The sequence below is a fragment of the Pituophis catenifer genome, unplaced genomic scaffold, assembly GCF_029215685.1.
Source record: "Pituophis catenifer annectens isolate HBS135680 unplaced genomic scaffold, rPitCat1.0.hap2 SCAF_1, whole genome shotgun sequence".
NCBI classification, from domain to species: Eukaryota; Metazoa; Chordata; class Lepidosauria; order Squamata; family Colubridae; genus Pituophis; species Pituophis catenifer.
The window spans coordinates 47,700,263-47,724,403 of record NW_027256881.1 but is presented as its reverse complement, the minus strand read 5'-3'; the positions used below and the strand labels follow the sequence as shown (position 1 = coordinate 47,724,403).

Here is a 24,141-nt window from a genome sequence, read left to right as displayed (position 1 = left end):
ACTGACCTCATGAAAATGATCAGGAATGCTAGAAGGTTTACTGCACTTCTATGTTATAACCTTTCCATGCTACTCAGTGTAACATTAAATAATTCAGCAGTAAGTTGAATGAACATTGAACGAACATGAGAGATTGCTGGACTTGATGACTGTGAGAGCTGTTAAGTCTCTCACAGCCTGCCTTCTAGGCTTCTGTGAATGCTCTAAAATTTGAGGATCTCAGGACCAGTCATTTGTCCAGAATAGTATGAGAATTCCTCCACTGAGCAGAAGCTGGACTAGAAAATCTTCAAGGTCCCTTCAATCCTCTAACTCTATGATTCTAAGGTAATATCAAGCATACTGTGGTAGCGTTTACTCAGATAGAAAGTCAGTCCTGAAAGTTGTTCATGTGAAATCTTAATGAAATGTTGACATGTATGACGATCCTTTAAAATTGTACAATCTTAAATAAACTTACTTTTGTTTTGATTTTATTTAATTTTCTAGTCCATTGGCTACCAAACCATTAGTTTACAGTGAAAATATAAAATCATACTTACCAGTGTTGTTAATATTTGAATATAATAATAATTTTAAAAGAGAGCTTCCAGTTTCTTTTGGCAGCCCTTCAAGTATTGGATGACTGCTATATCATGTTTCCTCTCAGGCTTCTCTTTGTTAAGCTAAACATAATCAGTTTTCTTTAGCCGTTCTTCATATATTTAGTCTCCAGAACTTTTATTATCTTTGTTGCTCTTCCATGAACTCCTCCTAGGACTCCAGCATCTTTTTTGTATTATGGTGACCAGAACTGGATGCAATATTCCAAACATGGTATCATCAGAATGGTATTATCACTTCCTATGATCTTGATACTATCCCTTTGTTGATGCTGCCCGGAATTGCATTGGCTTAGTTGGCAGCTGTGGCATGCTGCTGACTCATTTTTAAGGACATCTAGATCTCTCTCACAGTTACAACTGTTGAAAAGCTGCCACCTATTTTGTACCTATGTATTTGGCTTTTCCTGCCTAAGTCCAGGACCTTACTTACTTTTCTTACCACTGAACTGTATCTTGTTGGATAGGACCCAATGCTCACATCTGTCAAGATCCTTCTAAATTTTAAGTCTATCTTCCAAAGTGTTAGCAATTCCCCCCAGTTTTGTATCATCCTCAAATTTACTGAGCACCCCTTCAATCCCCTCATTTAGATCATTTATGAAGATGTTGAAGGTCATTGTACCCAAAACAGAACCTTGAGGAACCACACTACATATTTCCCTCCGGGTAGATGTAGTTTCATTAAGAACCACATGCTGAGTGAAGTTGATCAGCAAATCCATCTGATAAAACAATGTGGGATAGACAATATCCTCTATCTTATCAAGAAGTAGGATGTGGTCTATTTTATCAAATGCCTTACTGAAACCTAAGTTTAGTATACAGTATCTGCAGCATGTAAGTAGCTTCAAACAACCTTTTCCTATACCTGGATTATAGCTCATAACAGCACCTTGAATTGCATCCAGAAAACAACTATCAACCAGTGCAGCTCACAAAGAAGAATTGTTACATGGGCAGACTGAGGCTTGGCCATCACTGCCTGCACCACTGTGTTCCACCACTGATTCAGAAATGGAAGCTTATGAATTGTTTTCAAGGGCATCCCCATATAGACTGTATTGCAGTAGTTGAGCCATGGAGTGAGTAAGAAATGTGGTACTATCAGAAGGGCCTCCTGATCCAGGAAGAAATGCATCTGGTGCACAAGATGGACCTGGGGAAAAACTCTTGGCCATAGATGACACCTGAAGCTCACCAGAGGTGAAAAGACAATAAATAAATACCCATGTTTCCCCCAAAATAAGATCGGGTCTTATATTAATTTTTGCTCCAAAAGATGCATTAGGGCTTATTTTCTAGTTTTGGGGAAATAGAGTACTAAATGCATCCTTCTGGCTGATGATCTTAACTGGGGCTTATTTTGGGGTGCTATGGCTTATATTAAGAGCATCCTGAAAAATCATGCTAGGGCTTATTTTCTGGTTGGGTCTTATTTTGGGGAAAACATGGTAGTCAACTAAATATGGATGCAGACTACAAAAACATTTCCCAAATTCAGTTTGTTCTGAAGCATTCTCTGTTATTTTTTGTTTTTATATAAAACTTCTTAATCACCCATCCTTCTCATAGAGGGGCTCTGGACAGTTTAGTTAAATAAACAAAAGCAGAAATGATAATATGGATTTTTTTCCTGGAAGGATGTTTTAGGTCTGTTATGAACACTTGTTTTTCAGGTTTGGTCAGTTAATTCTGCTGGCCGAACTGCTAGCAATTGGACAAAATGTAAGACTGGCCCAGCCCCTCCTCAAGGACTTCCTGCCCCTTTGTTTGAAACAGTAGCTTCTACTTCTGCTGTAGTCAACATCCGTCCTCCTCTAAAGCCAAATGGAATAATCACCCTCTACAGGTTCTTCTCCAACACCACCAAAGGAAAGGAGAAAGTGGTAAGTATTAATCAAAATATTTTGAGTTGATGAAATTTGTGGCAATGGTTGTTGTTGTTGTTATCTCTTTTAATCATTAAACATGAAATTCAATCAACTAACATTTCAAAATGTATCATAAATACCATTGACTGGTGCTAATGGTTGATACGGGTCGCTGCAGTGAAAGTCCCACAAGATCTTTACTGTCTCATTTTCTATTATTGTTGTTGTTGTTGTTGTTGTTGTTGTTGTTGTTGTTGTTGTTGTTGTTGTTGTTATTATTATTATTATTATTATTGGATTGTCCTCAATATTCCTCTTGATTGCATAGAATAAAGGTATTGCATATCTCAGTCTAGATTTTAACTATTACTGATGTGAAATTAGAAAATAAATGAAATCAACTTTTCTTTCAAAAAGGGCTCTGGTGAGGGAAGAAGGATTATAGGATTTGTCAAAATATATGCAGTTTTGGGGATGAAAAAAAAAGTGGAAGTACTATTGACTACCAACCATGTCCATCAATTTGGGTATTACTGTTCAGGGTCGGGCTTAGTCACTGCTTCTTAGGAATGCCTTTTCTTGGTCTAAAACTATCTAGGATTAGATCAGAACACAGCAGAATCTTGTGGTTGAGATATTGGACTAAAATTTAGGAGGCTATGAGTTTTAGTCTTCGGCTTGGCAGGAAAGCTGGCTGAGTGTCTTTGAGCCAGTCTCTTAGCCCAGCCAACTTCATAAGTTTGTTGTTATTGTTGTTGGGAAAATAGAAAGAGGGAACATCAAATACACCTTTTTGAGTTGTAAAAAAAGCAAAGACAGGATAAAAATCAAATGAACAAATATATAGTTTGTCCAGCTGAGCATTGTGCAGTACATAAGACTACTTGCATATCAGTGTCTACTTCTGCTTTTGTTCTGTCATTTTCAGCTCTCAGAAGGAACTACTGCTCAGCAGACGATCCATGGACTCAAACCTTTTACCACTTATTCTATTGGGGTTGAAGCTTGCACATGCTTCAACTGCTGCAGCCAGGGACCGATGGCTCAAGTCACCACACAGCCAGCTCCACCCACCCAGCAGCCTTCTCCCCATATACAGAACCTGACTTCAAGAAATGCTTCTTTTCTGTGGGATGCTCCTCAGGAACCCAATGGCATTGTGAGAAGGTAACTGCTCAGATATAATCAGCTATAGTTGGGAACTCACACCTACCTATTGCTTTAGTAATTCTCACTATCTTTTCCTTCACTTCTCTCAATTTTTCTGTGTCTTTCTTTCTCTTCCTTCACCAAGCAAGTTGTGTATTTGTGTCAGTGGTGGGTTTAATTTTTTTTTACTATCGGTTCTGTGGGTGTGGCTTGGTGGGCGTGGCATGACTAGGCATGGCTTGGTGGACGTGGCAGGGAAAGGATACTGTAAAATCTCCATTCCCACCCCACTCCAGGGGAAGGTTACTGCAAAATCCCCATTTCCTCCCGATCAGCTTGGGAGGCAGAGAATAGATGGGGGCGGGGCCAGTCAGAATTTTTACTACTGGTTCTCTGAACTACTCAAAATTTCTGCTACCAGTTCTCCAGAACTGGTCAGAACCCATCTCTGATTTGTGTATAACCCCTTTCCTTCTCTGCACTTTACTTATTCATGAAATAGTTTTGATGTACAAAACTAATTTGATAACATATGTAATAATCATTATAGAACTAAAAAAAAAAATTGGGACATCTGTTTAGATTTTTTTTATCCCACCTTCATTATTTTATAAGTAACTCAAAGTAATGAACATACCTTATGCTCTTCTTCCTCCTATTTTCCCACAACAACAACAACCCTGTAAGTTGGGTTTGGCTGAAAGAGAGCAACTGGCCCAAAATCATCCAGCTGGTTTTCATGGCTAAGGTGAGAATAGAAATCAGTTTCCTAGATTCTAGCTTGGCATCTTGACCACTAGACAAACTAGCTATATGTTCAAAAAGGTGATCCCCTGTGTTTAACTGTATTAAATTCCTTAATCGAACACTAACTAGCTAGTTAGTTTTCAGCTTTTCATCAGATTCTATACAGATAGCCATGTGTCTAACCCGAAATTAACATATGTATAGCCATTTTAGTTAGGTTTATATTATATTCATTTTCTTTCTCTCTGTTTTGTAAGGGGTTTTTGGGGGGTTCCACATTCTTAAGATGGGAGGAGGGAATAGATAGTGAGCATTGTTTTGGCTAGTTTGCTAGTGTTTTCCATTGTTTTTCCCATGGAAACGGAAGCTGTCCTTGCTGAGAGCTAAAGAAGGAGTTTGATGACATTGGACAATGTTGATTTTGCTTTTATTGGGGAATGTGACTTTAGTGGGATGTTTCTAATTTTCAATATTATGTGGTGTAATTCCGGTTTGTGTCGGATCTGGAATTGCAACAGTCTTTGCCAATTTGATGCCTACCTAAATAAAATAAATTTGTTTTGAAAGATTTGCCTATTTCTTTTTTGAATGGGTTTCATCACTTGGAAACTTGACATCATATTTACTGAATTGAGATCATTTTTTCCAAAACATACCTAGAAGAATAACAGTAACTTGTTGCTTTATCAGTGAGTCCATGGCTAAATAGATTCTTCCCTTCTTCAATCACTTCATAAATGTAAAACAGAATTTTAAAAGCAAATTGTGGATTAAAATTAGTGCCTTAAAAGCACAAAGGTTAGATTAAGTCTTATTTTTACATTCATAATTTGGGGAAAATATTTAGTAGAATCTAAATATCTAACATGTATTTATAGCTAGACTTTTGAAATATAGTATGAATTACAATTTGATACTGATTATTCTGAAAATATAACTGTGAAGTCTAGGCAATGGGAATTATCTTTATTTATCCCTAATTATTGAAAATATTACTCCACTGCTTCACTAAAATAATGATATACCATTTTCCTATAAAAAAATCATGCACAGGCACATAAGTAGAATGAATGAGATATATAGAACTCTAAAGCAATTAAATTGGATGTCAACCTTTCAGTTTAATCAGCATTTGATATTGGGAAGGATAAACTCACAATTGCCAGAAAGGATTGACTTCACATATTGTGATAATTTACGGTTTGCTTAGCTATGATTTGCTAAGCAAACCATAAATCATTTGATAATTTAGTAAGCTAAATTGCCTTGGTATACATATACATCATAATGTGAATGGATTGCTCATCACCTAAGCCAGAAACAAGCCATATTACAATTGAAAGCCATATGCAAACCCAAGTGATGTGTTTATTATTAATGCTGATTTCTTTTCTTACAGATATGAACTCCACATGTACACATTTTGTCTTCCTTGGTTACTGCCCATAGAAAGAGTTTGTAAGCCTGGACCTATCGAAGTGAGATATAGTGGAAAGAACCAGCATTCCAGTGTGAGTGACCTTCAGCCTTATACAACCTACAAACTGAGAGTGGTGTCGTACAATTCAGTTGGAAGCACTACTTCAGAATGGATTACTTTTACTACTGAAAAAGAGGGTGAGTTTGTACAGACCAAGATAAGGATTTGCATTTGATTTCCATCACTTTTAGGAGTGATTTTTTCCAGTCATAGCCATTAAGGGCTGAACCTGAAATTCTTAGAATGGTCAAAGAGGCTATGTAACTGGTATCCTATATAGCAAGAAAAACCTCCATCTGTTTTTCTTTTAAAAGGATTTTTGTTAACTGGGTTTTCAAAAATACCATTAATTTCTACCATTAATTATATTAAATTATATTAATTTAATTATATTAAATTATTTTAATTAGATTAAATTAATTATATTAAATTAAATACCATTAATTTCTTGGTAGCTTTTTAAAACATGGGCAGATGCTGAAAATGCCCAATTTATAAGTTTTCATAATTTAGTCTTACTATTTCTGCAGTTTATAGTAAACAGATTTTCTTGTTCCTTACAAAAATTAAAAGTGAATAAAAATGTGAAATTGAAAAATTAAGTACATTTGCCAAAACCTTTAGCTGTTTACATAGTTTCAAGATTGTGCAACTTTTGTGGTATGTTAAAGGATTGTGAAATCAGAAGACTTTTGCTATTGTTGGAGCATATTTTCCCAATGTTAGAAATAAAATTAAACAAAAGCAGTTGAAATAGGATTATATTACCCAACTAAGTTTCTTTTTAGCCAATGTCCTATAATTTTATTCTGTGTTAAACTTCAACCAATAAAAGTTTTTTCCAATAATAATTAAAAATTTTGTTGCAAGATGCTCAGATGGTCTATTTTTTCGCTTTCTTTGGCGGATTCTGAACATATTTAAAAAACAAGGTCACTTCTTGATCCTTTTTCTTCTTTGTTTAGCACAAACTCAGGGGAAAGTTCTTATTTTCCTTTTGTATGCTTTTTGCTTGTGCAGTGATGAATTAGACAATTGGTTAAGTGAATGGTACAGTGTATCATATTGTAATATTGTGAGCTCATTTACCTTTGTAATAAATGCTTTGAGAGGAAAGCATTCTAAAAATGCAGAAAAATATATTTCCTAAGGAGTATAGAAAGCCTGATAAGAGTAGAAAGACCATCACTATCATGACATTTTAAAAATATTTATTAATTATGAAAAAGTATGTATTTATTACTATTGAAGTTAACTATTTTACTTTCCTGTCACATTTATGTAATAGTCCCAGTTACTGAAACTGTAGTCAAAGTTCAATCCTTTTCAGACTCAATTAGTTTACTCTTATTAAGAGTGTTTGTTAGACATTTTAATGATTTGGGGAAAAACCTAAGGAGGAATGTGAGAGAAAGGACATATAAGCTCTCCTTCTTTTGCCCATGCCTTATTTGGAGTGCTGGCTCTTTAAAAAAAAGAGGGCTTGACTAAAGAGGAAGTGTAGCAATGGTGGAAAAAGGAAGAAACAGGACAGAACAAGAAGGTAGGTAGGAAAATAGATAGGAAAGGAGCAGACCCAAAAGAACTGAATGCACTGGAGCTGAAGCAACAGCAGTTCCAGATGAGAACAACTGACAATCAAGGACCAACTCAGTGAGAGCAGTTAGAAGGTGCACAATAGCAGTTATTGTACCAACAGCCACAATAATGTCTGTGGTGCTGTAACTGAGTCCAGCAACCCTGAAACACAATACAGACGTCAGAGGTAGGCCAGGTGGAGAATTTTACAGGAGGAAGTCTTGAATGATGCCTCTGAGGAACAGCCACCAAATGTGAATGAAACAAAAAACCAAACAGCACCTGCAAACTTCAAGAAGAAGGGAAGAAGTAGAAGAAGAAAGATACATTCCCGGGACCATAGGAATGACGATGAGGGGGAAAGGCAGGTGGGGGAGTTGAAGAGTTCCAAACAAACAAACAAACAAACAACAGCAACCATGGAATAAAAGTGGATAGATGAGTTAATCATCCTTGGCAATTCCCAGAATTCTGGGAATTGAAGTCCACATATATTTGTGATTGAGAAACACTGGAATAAACTATAGAAGTAGAAACAGATAGGGACAAAGATAAAGCAACACAGAATAAAAGTAGATAGAATTCTTGGGATTAAGGTTGTCAACTAAAATGCCTTATGTTATAGTATCATCTTTATGGGAGGGATCTAGTTTGGGAATACTTTTTAACATCATTGCTCAGCCCCAGTAATAATTTTTTTTCACACCATTGCTTAGCCTTTTGTTTTTCTATGTCATCATCTCCCAGAAAGGACACACAGCAGTCTGGAATGGGAACACCCATGAATTTTGCTTATTTCATTGGAAACATTTTTTTTTATTTTAATTGATAATCATCCATTGCTTGAAACTACTGACTGAACAATAATAGATGTAAACATCCATAGAACAGTAGCTAATGATTTGGATAGCTTCTTTCTTATAATTAACACTGAAGTCCCCTCTAAAATGTAAATGTCCAGTTGGCGATCATTGATTAATTAAAAATTAAGTATTAACAAAGGAGTCCCACAGAAAACAAGGAAGTTTGTGATTTCAGTTGAGGTTTTATTGCAAGAAAGAGTTGTCTTCCTGATAATCAAGAAAGGTAAGAATTGTTAAGTACCGCATTCCCATATAGACAAGTTAATTTTTTTCACAAAAGTTTTTGCCTTTTCATAAGTGAGTCATAAAATAGCTCAGCCTTTTCTCTGTCATCCTCTCCCAAAAAGGACACAGCAGTCTGGAAACAGAACACCCATTACTTTTGTTTATTTCATTGGAAACATTTTTATTTCAATTGATAATCATCCATTGCTTGAAACTGAGCAATAATAACAATAATTGAACAATAATAGATATAAACATCCATAGAACAGTAGCTAATGATTTGGATATCAATGTATTTACTGTCTTAACGGTTCTGTTTTTTCTTGCCAGTTCCTCTGTACAAATCTCCGTTCATCATAATCGGAAATTTATCCACCATCTTCCTGGATTGGAGTCACACCTTCCTACTGAATGGGCTTCTGAAGGAATATGTGCTAATGGAAGGAGGGCAACGCATCTACAGTGGCTTTGATACCAGACTGTACTTGCCAAGGACATCTGACAAAAGTAAGCTTGAATATTTATCTTTAATCTTCCTTTTTAGGGCAATGTATCCTATGTGCACAACTTTATTTAGATTATTTACTCCTCCATAAGATGATCATTAAGGCAGATTGCAATCAATTTCATACTAAAGCAACTTCCAAAAATGTTTCCCCATATCGTAACACTGAGCTCTTTAGCCCTTTGACTGAGGGGTGTATCTGCTTGTTTTGGTTTGGTTTGGTTTCACAGTCACAGCCAAAAAATAGCAGGCAATGCCAACCTAATCTTAAGAGAACAACATAAGTTGTTGGTGTTGGAGTGGGGAAACCTTAACCATGAAAGCACACTATGTGGGTGACTTCACAAGCTACCTCACAGGGTTTTTATTGTAAGGAAAAGTAGGAGAAAGTAAGAGAAAAAAGCATAAGGTTGACTCATCCTTCCATCCTTCCGAGGTCGGCAATATGCTGACTCTGTAAACCACTTAGAGAGGGCTGTAAAGCACTATGAAGTGGTATATAAGTCCAAGTGCTATTGCTATAATGTTCACTACCTTGAGCTTATGAACAAACAAGGTTGGCTATCAATTCATCAGTCAGAATGGAAATGGAATTTCAGAGGAAATTAATGGGTAGAGAACGCTACTGTAAGGATTCAAGAGATGCTTTGAATACATAGAACTGACATACCATAAAAAAGAGTTTATTCCATAGGACAACTGCTACCACCAAGAAGGTTCATCTCTGCATCATCATGGAACAGCAAAATACAGCATGGAAGATCTGATCATCTCTAAAGATCATTTATATATCTATGAGGTTGCTCTAATTGAAAATGTTGGTTTAGGTAATTGTTTTGGGGTTTTATCTGCCAACATTAAAACACTGAATCTAATTTAGTGGCTTTCATAAATCTAATAAATGCAGATCAGGTTAGGGACAGATCATCTTTAAGAAAATATATATTCACTCTGAGAATGAATACCAATGTGATAGTATATACTCAATCAAAAGAAACTCCAGGCTGCATTACCTATTTTGTTCCATGCTATTTGTAGCTTCCAGGTCAATCATAAGAGCAGTCCTACTTACAACAGTTGACAATTCCATCCTGAAGTTGCCAATGCAAGAATCAAACTACCGGTATCTCTGCCTAGGAATAGGTGTGTGAAAGGAGAATGGTGCTGTTTTTCCTCTCCACCTCACCAAACTTAGCCTTTGACCAAACACGTACTACCCATCATTTTTAATATTCTTGGATACCTACATCTAGCTTTTGAACTTGTGCACTTTGTAAGAAAGAAGACTGGATGGAAAAAAAAATAAAACAATCTAATGAAATACTACTGTAATAAAAGGATAGCCCAGAAGAGATTCTGATGATCATCTCCCATGCTTATATTGATTTTTAAGTTAGTGGTTAAAGTAGAAAAATAAATGTTAACGCTCAAGGAGCTCAAGGTTCTCAGGTTTTGCTAAACTGTAGCAAGAGAATAGCAATTAGAAGAAGCAATAGTCATTGCTGATTGTTACTTCTTCCCTTTATATGTGGGGATTTATTTAAATGACCCACCAAAGATAAAATACATTTTATTGGTATTTGGTGGCATATTTCAGGGGTACAGGTTTTAGGATCACTTCCAGTTCTGGGTTACAAAAATCCAAGTGAACATTCAGTGACACACAAGAAACAGAAAAAAAAATATTTAGAATAGAATAACAGAGTTTGAAGAGTTTGACCTTGGAGGTTCTAGTCCAACCCCCTGCCCAGGCAGGAAACCCTACACCACTTCAGACAAATCGTTATCCAATATCTTCTTAAAAACTTCCAGTGTTGGAGCATCCACAACTTCTGGAGGGAAGTTGTTCCACTGATTAATTGTTCTAACTGTCAGGAAATTTCTCTTTAGTTCTAAGTTGCTTCTTTCCTTGATTAGTTTCCACCCATTGCTTCTTGTTCTACCCTCAGGTGCTTTGGAGAATAGCTTGACTCCTTCTTCTTTGTGGCAGCCCCTGAAATATTGGAACACTGCTATCATGTCTCCCCTAGTCCTTCTTTTCATTAAACTAGACATACCCAGTTCCTGCAACCGTTCTTCGTATATTTTAGCCTCCAGTCCCCTAATTTGCTGCTGTCTTGTGGCTATCTGGACTTTTGCATCCCATTAAAGGATAGAACTATCATTTGCAAACTTTCCAAGTATGGAGGGAGAATATCAATGCATATTATGCCTTCCAAGACAAAAAGGATAGACATGCAAATGAAATGATAATATAAAAGTTTATATAATGCTCATTTTTAATTCTTAATTTCTTTTCAGTTTATTTGTTTCAGGTGACTTGCATCACTGATGAAGGGAGTGCTGTAACACCAGTAATCAAGTACAATGCTGCTACTGGATTTGGTAACTACTCTAAAAAAATTGCTCATCATTGTGTCTGGAAGTTGTGCTATAATTATTAGCTGCAAATATGAAGCGCTTAGTCTGTAGAATAAATGTTTTATTCTCTCAATTGCATCTATGCATTATAAAATATGCAAAGTATCTTTAGTGCATTGGTTCTTTTATAATACAGTTCTTTTTATCAAGCATAAGATGATAAAAGTATGAATCAAGAGCAGATATCTCAATTGTATCCCCTTATACTAACAGTTCTCTTCAGTTTTAATATTTGCTGTACACAAATCAAACTCAACATGGATCAGTACAAATAAATGAACACATTGTTATTTTTTTGTAGAAATAATTTTATTTTTTAATTTTATGCCTCAATCTGACAAAAATTGCCAATCTAAGGCTGCTTATTTACATTTGAAGGGAAACTTCCATTTGAATGCAACTAACACACTTTGCAGAAGTAGCTTGTTTTGGCCATGACAGTGAGTGAGAGAGTATCAAACTCTTTTTGGTACATCTCTGTTTGTGCTTCTGGGTAGCTGTTATTTATAATACAAAAATGTTTATGCGTTAACATCGTTGCTATCTTGTCTGCAAGAATGAAGTGTGCACACAGCCAAGACATTACCTTAAGCTGAAAACAATAGAAGAGACAATTAATGAAAAGGGAAAAGACAGATTAGCATTCATTTATTCATTCATTTGGTGAGTGAGTGGCTTAGCTGGTTTACTGCCTTGGCATGCTTCCGTGCTATTATTTCACTGATACATATATTCCTTCAAAATTCACAAGCTATTGCTTCAGGCTTGCATGATCAAATTGTCTGACATTTATCCAGATATGTTTGCAAATACATATTCTCTGCTGAAAAACAAGAACAATGAAATCCTTTTTAAATCTTGCCTCACTTATTCATTCCCAAACATCCTCATTTTATTTTTAATTTTTTAATACCATCATAAGAACTACAGTGGGCATTGTCACTCTAATTTCTTTGGCACGAGCACAGGAAAGCTTTTTGCAACATGCCTAGACCTAAAAGTATAAACTCACCACCCAATTTCAGCTGTGCTGCCTTAATTTCAACACACACACAGTCTATCACTTCTTCCCAGCGTAGAGGCTGGTTCCCATTGAAAACAGCAATGCCAACACTAAAAGCAGAGTCTGCAAGTTAAAAAGTGCTTTGCATCGCTGACCATTCACATATTTAGGCACTGCAGCACCTTGAAAATGAGAAGGGTGTGATGAAGTACCCCCAAATTGCAAAACTAACAGAGAACAACTGAATCACATATTTTCTTTCTGAAATAACAGATTTCAGTTATTAATTTCCTCCTGCTTCTCTCTCTCACCCCTCTGTCTATCCCTTGCTTGCCACCAATTCTTTTTCTGGATTCCATAGGTCCTGTCTTGACAACTCCAGGAGAAAATAACAAAGGCAACACAAAGCAAACAATGTTCTACACAGAGTTGTGGTTTGTGATACTAATGGCGATCCTTGCCTTGATCCTCCTAGCAATTTTCCTGTCTCTAATTCTACAAAGGAAAATAAACAAGCAGCTGTATTCACGGGAAAGGCCTCCTTTAGTCTCCATTCAAAAGAGAATGTCACCAATGAATGTCTATTCACAAGGAGAAACTCACATGGTATGGTGCTCTGCCTATGTTTTGCAAATGGATTTCCTGTGAAGAGGTGCCCTGTACTAGAGTTGAGGGGGGATTTGTGAGCCAACGTGGATACACCCATAGACACCACATAAAACCAACACCACATAAATCACATCTGTATTTGAAAGACATCTAAAATACCCTTTAAAAGACAACAACTAAGGGCAAACTACTGCTGCTAATATAGCAGTGGCTCTTAAACCCCATTACGACTGTGGAATCATTTCCGACATATCACTTCCACAGCAAAGCAGAAAAAAATGTGATTTATTTATTTACCAAAGAAAGAATAAGGCTGTCCAAGTTAAAAGTTTCTTTATTCCAGCAGCTGAGCAGGTTAAAAAACACATGCTTAAAGCATTATGCTGCTAGAAATAGATGGTCTGTGTTGCCCTCTCTCTTGCCATAATGCACCAGAAGGCACAACTTAATTAGGTGTTTCCCTTAAAACGTGAGGTGAGGAAATGCAATGTGCAGGTAAATGTTTCATTTTCACAGCTTGTGTCTATATTAAAAGCATTTTAAGGAGTTTAGCAAGTCGATCATTTTTATTTAAACAACTAGGGCTTGCCAGTAGACAGTTAAGACTACTCCTCAAGCATTTCCAAGTTTGGGCCCCAAATGGATATCTTAAAGGGAAATATTTGCATTCCAGAAATAGTCCCAAGCAGCCTGGACCTGCTGCTTTCAGTAATATTTCTATGATGACTCAGGTGTGATCTTAAAGGCTGGTTTAGAATTTCTTTGAACAGTTTTACTAAGGTTTCTTAAAAAAATCTGAGCTTTGGAAACAGGCTTCTTTGCTCATTAACTTTATGACTTGTCACATAATAATGAAACCAGATATCAGCAGCACCAAACGTTGTAGAGTTTGTTTTGAAAGGTATGTGAAAAGTCACAAGTAATACATAAAGAATACATCTTCATACAGCACTATAAGATGTCCAATGTAAAGAGACATAAGGGGGAGGGGGAAGCGCAACGGTTCAGCGATTAAAGACACTGAGTTTGTCAGGTGGAAAGCTGACTGTCCAGGTTCGAACGCCATGCGATAGAACGAGTTCCCCTTCTTGCCCCAGCTCCTGCCCACCTAGCAGTTCGAAAACATGCAAATGAGAGTAGATAACTAGGTACCACGTTGGTGGGAAGGTAGCAGCGTTCTCTGTGCTTTGGCATATAGTCATGCTGACCATGATGATGGAAATCATCTTCGGACAACGCTGGCTCTCTCGGCTAAAAAACAGAGATGAGCATCGCCCTCTAGAATCGGACACATCTGGAAAGGAAAAACCTTTACCTTTTACAGAGGCATACATAAGCCAGAGCCTGTTTTTCCTATCACATCTCAGGTCTTCTATTCCCACTTTCAAGGCTGATAGCCAAGGTGAAGAAAATTAGGGTTTTAAGCAAGAAAGTTATTAACACAGATATTATGACAATCAAGGTACCCTTTCCTGTGGAAGAGCTTCTCCGTCCTCATGCATAAAATGTATTTGCTCAACAGGTGATAAGTGTTTATTGGCAGCCACATTATGGACACAGCCCTGGCTCACTTTCCAAAGCTCTCTTCAGGAGATAGGAAAATTAATACACAATTTAGGAAGAAACTTGGATGCTTTTTGTTTATTAATTAGAATATTTTTATCTCTTTTCTTCATAAAAAAGCACTTAAATCTATTAAAAAGACAAGTTGAATTAAAAGTACAATCATCATTAAAAATAAAATATCTACAGCCCTTAAGAAATTGGTAATGATGATGATAAAATCATGGGCCTTTGGGAGCGTAATAATGAGAACAGATTATTTGTAATTTAGCATTTCAGTTCCCCAGGCATTATTTTGGAACCCTAAAGCTATACTCAATTAAACACAAAGAATTTTTTTAAAATAATCTCTTTGTGCGGTACTGGCAATGCTCTAACAAACTTTAACCAAGCAAGAAGCAGAAGTTTCTCTAACTCAGATATTTAACTATTGCTGGTCTATATTACAGGGGAAGGACAGAATCAGAAGGTTGTCTCAAACACCTATGTTTTAATCCCAGTCTTTATGCTTCCTTCCTCCAATTTCATAAAAACCAGCAACAAAAGACTATTTATCACTAATGACAGGGTAAGATAAAACACTATTTTAAACTGTGTGTACAGATGCTATCCAGTAGGTTGTGGCCATATCAGAAGAGACTCTCTTGGACTGTGTTTGTACAAAGTGTCTACTTCTATTGTATCTGTCCACGGGTGCTCCCTTCCAGCTATGTTTTTTCCCAAAACTTAGCCACTCTAGTATATAAAGGTAAAGGTTAACATCAGTGGTGAAATCCAAATTTTTTTACTACCGGTTCTGTGGGCGTGGCTTGGTGGGCGTGGTGTGGCTTGGTGGGCGTGGCAGGGGAAGGATACTGCAAAATCCCCATTCCCTTCCCACTCCTGGGGGAAGGATATTGCAAAATCTCCATTCCCACCCCACTCTGGGGCCAGCCAGAGGTGGTATTTGCTGGTTCTCTGAACTGCTCAAAATTTCGCTACCGGTTCTCCAGAATCTGTCAGAACCTGCTGGATTTCACCCCTGGTTAACATATCCCCTTTCCAGTTGTGTCTGACTCTAGTGGGCGATGTTCATCTTCATTTCTTAGCAAAGGGAGCCAGCATTGTCCAAACACATTTCCATGGTCATGTGGCCATCACTATACGCCGACATATGCTAGACATAGAATTTGTGGATGTACATTTAAGCCAACCTATTTGCCAAAAATTGCTATATACTTTCAGCATAATCCACTATCTAATTTCTTCTCTAAGGCAGTCAATAATTGGGAAACATTTATATTTTGAAAATGTTTCACTTTCTCATCCCCTCAGCTTTTCTGGTGTGGTGGTGGTGGTTTTGTCTTCTGCTTTAGAAGATCTGAAGTGCTCTTCTTGTTCTGCCTTCTAACTTCACACTTTCTCTACCTGCCTTCACTTTCCCCCCCCCCTTTATTTCCTATACCTATGATGTTTCCCTCTTTTCCTGATAATTCACAACACCAGCCTCCTATTGCTACTTCTTTACAAGTCCCTGTTATCTCATCTTCACAAGTATCACCGAGCTCCGATAAGGTAAGCCTTTGCAATGCATATGTCTGCATAAACATTTGAGAAAGATACCTTTCTAACTACCAGGAAGTCTCTCTTTCTCTTGCTCTCTGTGCCCCCTCCCCATTAGATTGAAAGAGTAGCTCAGTTTTATTATCCTTTTCAAGGTCACACAGCATACAGTGCTGATAATTGTCAGTGCTGCTTTTACATCTAACTCAATTATTGCGTTGAATTCGGAACACGACCACTGCAGTCCCATACAAATGCTAGGCAAATTTGTCGGTGAAAACAAATTGGCTTTCAGTCACCATAAGCCTTTACTGCTAAGAGCTTTCCTTTCTTTTACGTCTTATTTTGGGGGGTAGGTGGGTGTAGGGGGGGAGACTGCATAATGGAGCAATAAGACACTGCAGATCAGAATCACTTTATGTGAAGATATTGGAATTTTATGAGCCTCCTTCTCACTGACCTTCTGGATTACTCAGTATAAACCTTTGTTGATGCCTAACCTACAAGAGAAAATTTGTTTTAGCGCCTGAATGATTAAACAAGTAACACTTTTCTTCCCTTTTAAATCTCAGTTTGAGAGGGTGGCCGATACATCGGAGTCCTCCTGTAGCGTCACACTCAAAAGCTACACAATGCACTTGGAGGTAGTGAACTCTATTGGGTGGAGCAAGTTTGCAAACATTGAGAGTCTTGAATTTTTGGCATGATAATACCTTGTGTGGGGCTTTATTTGTTGCTGTGTGGCATTTTGGACCTGAAATTAGGTTGATATGATTTTGAGTATAATTTTGGCCGCAGGGGGAAAGAAGTAGCTGGGAAAATGAACTCTTCAGTTTTATGTTCTGTAATAAATGAGCAATGCAATCTTTGACTGCTGAAAATTAAGCTGATGTGCCAGCCTTCATAATATAACTCTTAAAGCACAAAGCATTGGTAATCTGTGAGCAGATAGTTAAATTTATCAGTGTTGCAGGCTAAGAGGGTTGTGCAATTGTGCTGGCAATATGTTGCTTGCATGCTGAAATCAAACTTGTGAAGCTACATTGCAGAAGACTGCAGTTCCCTTGGGGAATAATAGCTGAAGGGATAATTTATGTACATAATTGCATTTTTAAACTCTGCTGGAATAATAATTGTAATTCTTTTAATAATTTTAAATTTTGTATTGGTATGTGTTTTAGTTCTGGCTGTGCACCGCCCTGAGTCCACTAGGAGAAGGGCGGTATACAAATTGAATAAAATAAATAAAAATAAATAAATAATATAGCCTACCTATACTGTCATCAATTAAGAATAGTCTACAACAAGGGTGTCAAACCCAAGGCCTGTGGGCCGGATCTGGCCCTGCCAGATAAAATAGCCACAACAGCCTCCTGCCGCCCTCTGCCAGCGAAAATGGAGCTGGGGGGGGCTGCACATACACACCCCTGAGCTCCATTTTTGCTGGCAGAGAGCGGCAGGAGGCCATCACAGCTGAAAACAGAGCCTGAGAGGGCCGCACGTGCTCCCCTCCCACCCCAAGCTCCATTTTCGCTGGCAGATGGTGACATGGCCTAAAACAGAGCTTGGGACTCCTTTTTCGCTGTCAGAGCACTTGGGCCGCTACAGACGCCCCTGACATGAGTGACGTCAAGCTGGCCATGGCCACCTTGGCCACACCCACCCCAGCCCCTGAAATCAAAATGCAACTATGATGCGGCCCTCAATGAAATAGAGTTTGACACCCCTTGTCTACAATAAGGAAGAGTCCTTAGGGGAAGGTGCAATATGAGGATACCTTGGTTCTTTAAAGTTAAAAAAACAATTGTTTGTTCGCTTCTATTCCTAGGGACTGTCAGATACAAAAATTCCAGGACCAGCATCGCCTTTGAGTATGCACAGTAGTAGAAACATTTCTGTCCTTCAGGGGCCAAGCCAAAGCCAGATAGAAGATAGGTTTTCCCAAGATTCCCTGCATCGAAGTGTCAGTCAGCTTATTGAAGCATCTGAGAAAAAGTCCTCGGTAGAAGACACTGTTTGGGATGCCATTATTCATGGCCATGACAGCAATTTGGTAAGTCAATTTACAAAGACAACTGATTAGCTTCAAATACTGATATACCATAATCGCCCAATCCTTGTAGCAAATGTCAATCATGCTGAGTAATCAAATGATATAACGAGACCAATGGCCTTTGTGGGTATTAATTGTGCAAATGCGCTAAATCATCCAGTGCTTTCCAGATATTCTGAACTTTACTACCTTAAGGCAGGCAAGCACAATCAGTGACCAGAAACTGTGCAAGCTGCAGTCCATAATAGGTTTAGAAAAGCAAGGTGCTATATAAAATTATATAAGCATATATGTTATGTCCATTTAATTTTAACTGTTTTATCTGCAAAACCTATTGGGCTTTGGACCTTCACCCACAACCTTGCTTGTGATAAATATTATCCCCTATCCCAGGGGTGGGCAAATATGGCCCCTTTATGACCTGTGGACTTCAATTCCCAGAATTCCTGAGCCAGCTTGGCTGTCTCAGGAATTCTGGGAGTTGAAGTCCACAGGTTGCAAAAGAGCCACAGTTGCCCATCCCTGCCCTATCCTATAGGATGGTTTTCTCAGCCAGGGATGTAAAGTCCCAAATGGCAACTACAAAGAGAGTGCAAATTTGGGGAAAGCAAATTAAATAACGATCTTTGATTTTAAGAGCTCATAGCTGCATTCAGAGTGGTGTAGTGGTCTAGAAGTGGAGCTCTTGCCTCAGGAGGCTGTGAGTTTGATCCTAGGTAACGGCAGATATTTCTCTCTCTGGGCACAATGAGTAAATATCTGCTGCGAATTCTGCATTGGCGACAGGAAGGGCATCCGGCCAGTAAATACTCAGCTCCATTCAGTTGCCCTGACTCCACCTCTATGCAAGGGATTATGGGGTCATTAAAAGACTAATAACAACAACTGCATTCAGTGTTTGCATATTTTTTTGAAATTTTTGATATTTAGAGGGGGCAAACAGTGAATTTCACTGGGTCAGGATGGTCTTTTACTTAACTAAATTATAGGATTAACCAACAATAAAAACTTTATTGACTTTAAAAATAGCCTGAGTGAGATCTCAATGTCTTTATTCTGTAACGCTTATCTTCTTAAAATCACTTTATTTTAGTGTGCGGATGATGATGATCTTGTGAGCACTATCAAAAGCTTCAGTACTGTCACCAAACCACATACAACATTTTCTGATACACACTTGTAAGTTATTTAGTACTGTTGCCACAGAATAGATAACAGGGGAAGTCTTGAATATTTCTCTTTGTAGTCATTATGAAGTAATGCTTTTCCTGAAATTTTTCTAGTGTTTATGAATTACATCTTGTACTGTAAGTATGTGAAAACTATTTTCTTTTTATCAAAACTTAGAAGCTTCCTTTATAGTAATACATTGTCTAGAGCAAATATATTTATTTGAGAGGTACATATTATTGTTTTAATGCATTTTTTGTCAAATCAATAGTGCTACACAAACCTTTATTCAGCTCATTGCAGGAACCGATTGGATAAAATGGTGAAATGGTCATACACACAAATTTAGCATAGGCAGGAAATTAGGGAACAATATTGAACTCTTCACAAAAATTTATTACTGAAAACCTTTAGAGAAATTAAGATAACCAACAATCTTGTTAAAACAACAAGAGTACATAGAAGAAATGCTTAATTATACTTTATTATGATACTATGCTTCAATTAGTTTCCTTTGGCCATACAGCCATACAGTGAAATCTTTCAAATAATTTATTAGTTATAGATATGTAAACGTATAGCTATTCTATCTTGACTTTTCCATGCTTACATAGCAAAATATGCTAGTGTGGGAAAATACTTACTTTGTGTCAGTAATTAGCTTAACTGAATATGTTTTTCTGCTGGCTGTAGCTGATATTCTTTATTGTTCTGCTAATTCTGATACTCACATGATCCAATGTCAAATGCTATACTTTGTAATAAAAATCACGGCATTTGTATAAGCGGAAATATACCTATTAGTCCCATATTAAATACTATGGCCATGGCACATATGAAGTTCTGCTTCTGTGGCAAAGATATTAACATTTCAAGCCTGGGAAGTTCAGAAGCAGACCACTGTGGTGGCAAATATGTACTTCAGAAGACAAAGCAACTGTAAAGCTTTTGGTGCCCTAATAGGAAAAAGGCTGACAAATTTGAATTAACAGCACTCCGAACTATAAAAACCAGAGCTGTGAGGAATAAGATTTCTACAAGTGCTCAGAATATAACTAGGTCTTTCTGTTCTAAGGGCACCAGAGACAAACCTGTGTAGCATAAGATATACCTATCAGGCTGTTAATACAGGTAGTCCTCAACTTACAAGAGTTGGTTTAGTGACCGTTCAGTTACAATGGCACTGAAAAAAGGGATTTATGACCATTTTTCACACTTACAACCGTTGCAGCATCCCCAAGGTCACATGATCAAAATTCAGACACTTGGTAACTGACTCGTATTTATGACAGTTGTGTGATCACTTCTTGCAACCTTCTGACAAGCAAAGTCTTTGGGGAAGCCAGATTCACTTAACGACGATGTCACTAATTTAACAACTGCAGTGATTCACTTAACAAACATGGCAAGAAGAGATAAAATGGGGCAAAACTCACTTTAAAAAATTCTCACTTAATAACATAAAGTTTGGGCTCAATTGTGGTCGTAAGTTGAGGACTGTACAGAATTTCAACTGAGTGAATCATTCTTTTTAATAGTTCATATCAAAATTGCTCCTTCGCAATCAGAAATGTAATGTATTGTCAAGCTGCAGAATATTGTCTCAAATTAAAAAAATGATTTCCATTTGTTTTATTGTCTCTCCTTTATACTGATCGATTGTATTATTTGTTTTACAATAGATAGCCGAATGTTGTTAGCACATGGTTGTGAATAAACATTCGTGCACAGCAGCCTTACTTTTTCTGTTTCATAAGAAAATAACTTGCATCTTTAGGAACATATAAAGTATCTGAAGCATAAAATCACTTACCTTTGACTAAACAAGGTGAATCAGTCCTGATGTCCCTTTCAGTTGTCAAACTATTTAACTATTTTCAAAAAAAATTATGAAAGCGGTTTTGATATAAGCCAAGCGTAATCAAGCAAGATGGCGAACAGTACAGTAGAACATATAAAATTCAAATGACAAGTGTTCATTTTAAGAAAAACCAACAGTAGTCACACAGAGTAGAATTTAAAATGCCTGGAAATTTTAAATCCTTATGATGCATTGTATAATTCACATTAAAGTGATGGGTTTTTATTCTTAATTGTGAAGTCATTTGGAGAGAGTGACAGCTGCACCCATCACACTTTCTATGAAGATATTTTTTTTTTTTAAAAAAACAAGCATTCAAAAGTTGCCATGCTTATACATGTTGAGGGCAGGGAGGAGATTCAAATATAACTGAATAGGCCCTGCAGTGTCTCTATTATCAGATTTAAATCTTATAACAGGGCAGGCGTATAGTTTTGTATATTTTATTCTATGGTAGTGCTGTTGCATTGATATAAAATCTATGTCTAAATACTCAACAAAGAATATTGAAGGATCAAATATAAACCTGGCTTTGGGATATCATCTTTCAATTCTTGCCCTCTTTTTTATATTGCAAGAAAGGGAATAATTATCTACCGTACTTAAAAATATGCTTGTGATTTCTGAAAGCGCACAATAAAACATCACAAAGAGGCCTATACTGTATTTGTGCAAGACTCAGTAGAATCCTGGTTTTCTTCCAACCTTAGCATATGCAACTGAGGACATTCAAGGCTGTATCATTAAGGGTTACTAGGAAATTTGTAAGTTAATGTAATTTGACTGGACCGAGGGGCAAAGAAAAAGCAAGAAGAAATCTCAAGACTGCTTGTGCCTTTGCCAAAAGATTAAAAGACACTTTCAAGACACTTTCAGGTATTGCTCCTAGAAATATTGGGAAGCTTAAGTCTACAAATTCCAGTTTTTTCAACTGTGCAGACCTAAAGATAGCTTAATTCTATACAATGGTATAAGTGAAGTTCTCTATGAACCTTGGTCTATAACTAAGTAATTTGCAATCAATCTTGCAGTTAATTATTGTAAAGATTAGTATATGTTGTTAAGAAAGTGACTCAAGTTCTCCTTTCCTGTGGAAGATGATAGCATGCTTGGTGAATTTTGTAGGAGTAATTTATGCAACATCTCATAATAGCAGGCTCCACTTGCAAATAGCTGGAACGTGAAGCTTCATGAAATGCAAGAAACCATTTATGAGAGCAACTACTAATGGCTTGATAGGAAAGTGTAGTCCATCTTTCTAGAATTAATCCACTGATGCTATTGTAATTAAAAGGAATGTACAGAATAACTATACTTTATATTTTAATATTTGATAAATATCTGCAAAGTAATGTTTTATAGTAGCTGTAACAAGACATTTAGAATTTCAATTTGGTTAAGTCAACACATTGAAGCGTGAGATGATATACAAAGTTTATTAATACTAATAAAAACTGGTGGCACAGCAGAAAAAGCAAGACATAAAATAAAGCACCCTAACTCTTCCCATTATTGTTTTCAACATGGAAACCACACTGAAAGTATGAATTGCTCTATAGATAGACCATAAATTTTAAATACGTAGCATGTTTGTAACCAAGATTAGGAAACAGTTACTTTACAACAAAAATGGTAGTGCATGCCAGCCTGTATTAAACAAAGCTCGAAAACGTCTGTACCAGAACTGGACTTCACGTAGACAGTTATAGAAAGTTCACACCAATTTTGAGTAGTTCAAAAATGCTTCCATTGATTGTGCTATGAAGCCAGGGTTTTTTAGCAGCTTTCTCCATCTGGTGACCTTCCAGAGAAATTAGATTCAACTTCCATAATTCCCCATAATTGAGCCAGCCTGCTCAACAGAATTATGGAAATTCAAGCCCAATTTATCGAAACACCAAGATTGGAAGGCTGATTCGTCTAGAATGTGTTTCCTTATCCTGCCTGATTCTAACTCAAACTCATCTTCAATTAGAAAGATACAAATTTAGATACGTAAATGTGAAATTCGTCCAGTTTAGTGAGAAACGTTCAATATACATGTGGGATATAGACGTCTTTTATTTTCACAAGGTATTTTCATAAGGTATAATCCTGGCAAGATGAGTCACTTTTCTTATGCCGTGGAGAAACTGTTGTCTTTGTAGGAGATGGGGAAGCTGTACCAAATACTTCAGAACTTCCTTCTACAATGTTTGGTGAAGATACCACAAGATGTGGTCCTTTCTTTCTTCCAAGGAAACCACCTCCTTCAAATCCACTCTTCCTTTTGCAGTCTGCTTTGGTTTCATTGTCTTCATCGTTTACTCTTTTTTTCAATTCTAATATGCTTTCAGACACTTTCTGAAGTTCAGTTCCTCCATCTGACACTCTGGCCATTCTTATCTCAAGTGCTAAGGCTGAAGCTTTTTTGTCAGTTATGTTTTCACCAATTCTTTTCCCTTCCGCCTGTACAGGACTCCAGCTGCCATTCTGAGGAACAGCTTTGTCTACCATGGTTTTATTTAAATTAAAAGGCTGAATTTCCCTGTAGCTGTGAAAACTTTCTGTCCGGCGGGCTCTGGCTAGTAAGGGGCTCTCCCTATATGGCCGTATGGAGCCATATGTAGCGGTTTCGTGGATTGTTTCCCGGTGCTGTAACTGGAGGCTGAAAACATTTAAAGTTTTTAAAGTAATTAAATTAATAAATTGAGCATGTCAAATTGAACAAAATTTACTAACTAGATATTTGGATTATTTTTATTTTCATGCAAAAATCATAAATTATTCATTATTGGTTGGGATCACTACTATATGGATAAGTATATTACATAATTCACGCAGGCACACACTAGGAACTCTTTATACGGTATCTATTCTGCACAGTTTGCAAAATATTAGAGTATTAACTTTTAAG

The 24,141-nt window shown here is 37.1% G+C and overlaps 2 protein-coding genes across 2 annotated transcripts in view; one reads left to right on the top strand and one right to left on the bottom strand.

Moving 5' to 3' along the window:
- USH2A (usherin) overlaps positions 1-19,397 on the top strand; it is a 474,981-nt gene extending 455,584 nt beyond the window's left edge. Inside the window, exons 63-70 of the mRNA XM_070957393.1 lie at positions 2,282-2,491; positions 3,405-3,643; positions 5,772-5,989; positions 8,849-9,025; positions 11,325-11,408; positions 12,809-13,053; positions 17,990-18,214; positions 19,308-19,397. Coding sequence (XP_070813494.1) covers positions 2,282-2,491; positions 3,405-3,643; positions 5,772-5,989; positions 8,849-9,025; positions 11,325-11,408; positions 12,809-13,053; positions 17,990-18,214; positions 19,308-19,397 — 1,488 coding nt within the window. The remainder of the gene's footprint in view (positions 1-2,281; positions 2,492-3,404; positions 3,644-5,771; positions 5,990-8,848; positions 9,026-11,324; positions 11,409-12,808; positions 13,054-17,989; positions 18,215-19,307) is intronic.
- Positions 19,398-22,662: 3,265 nt separating this feature from the next.
- The window catches only part of KCTD3 (potassium channel tetramerization domain containing 3), a 32,312-nt gene continuing 30,833 nt past the window's right edge, over positions 22,663-24,141 (bottom strand). Inside the window, exon 18 of the mRNA XM_070932395.1 lies at positions 22,663-23,892. Within this exon, the coding sequence (XP_070788496.1) occupies positions 23,325-23,892 (568 nt within the window). The 3' untranslated portion in view covers positions 22,663-23,324. The remainder of the gene's footprint in view (positions 23,893-24,141) is intronic.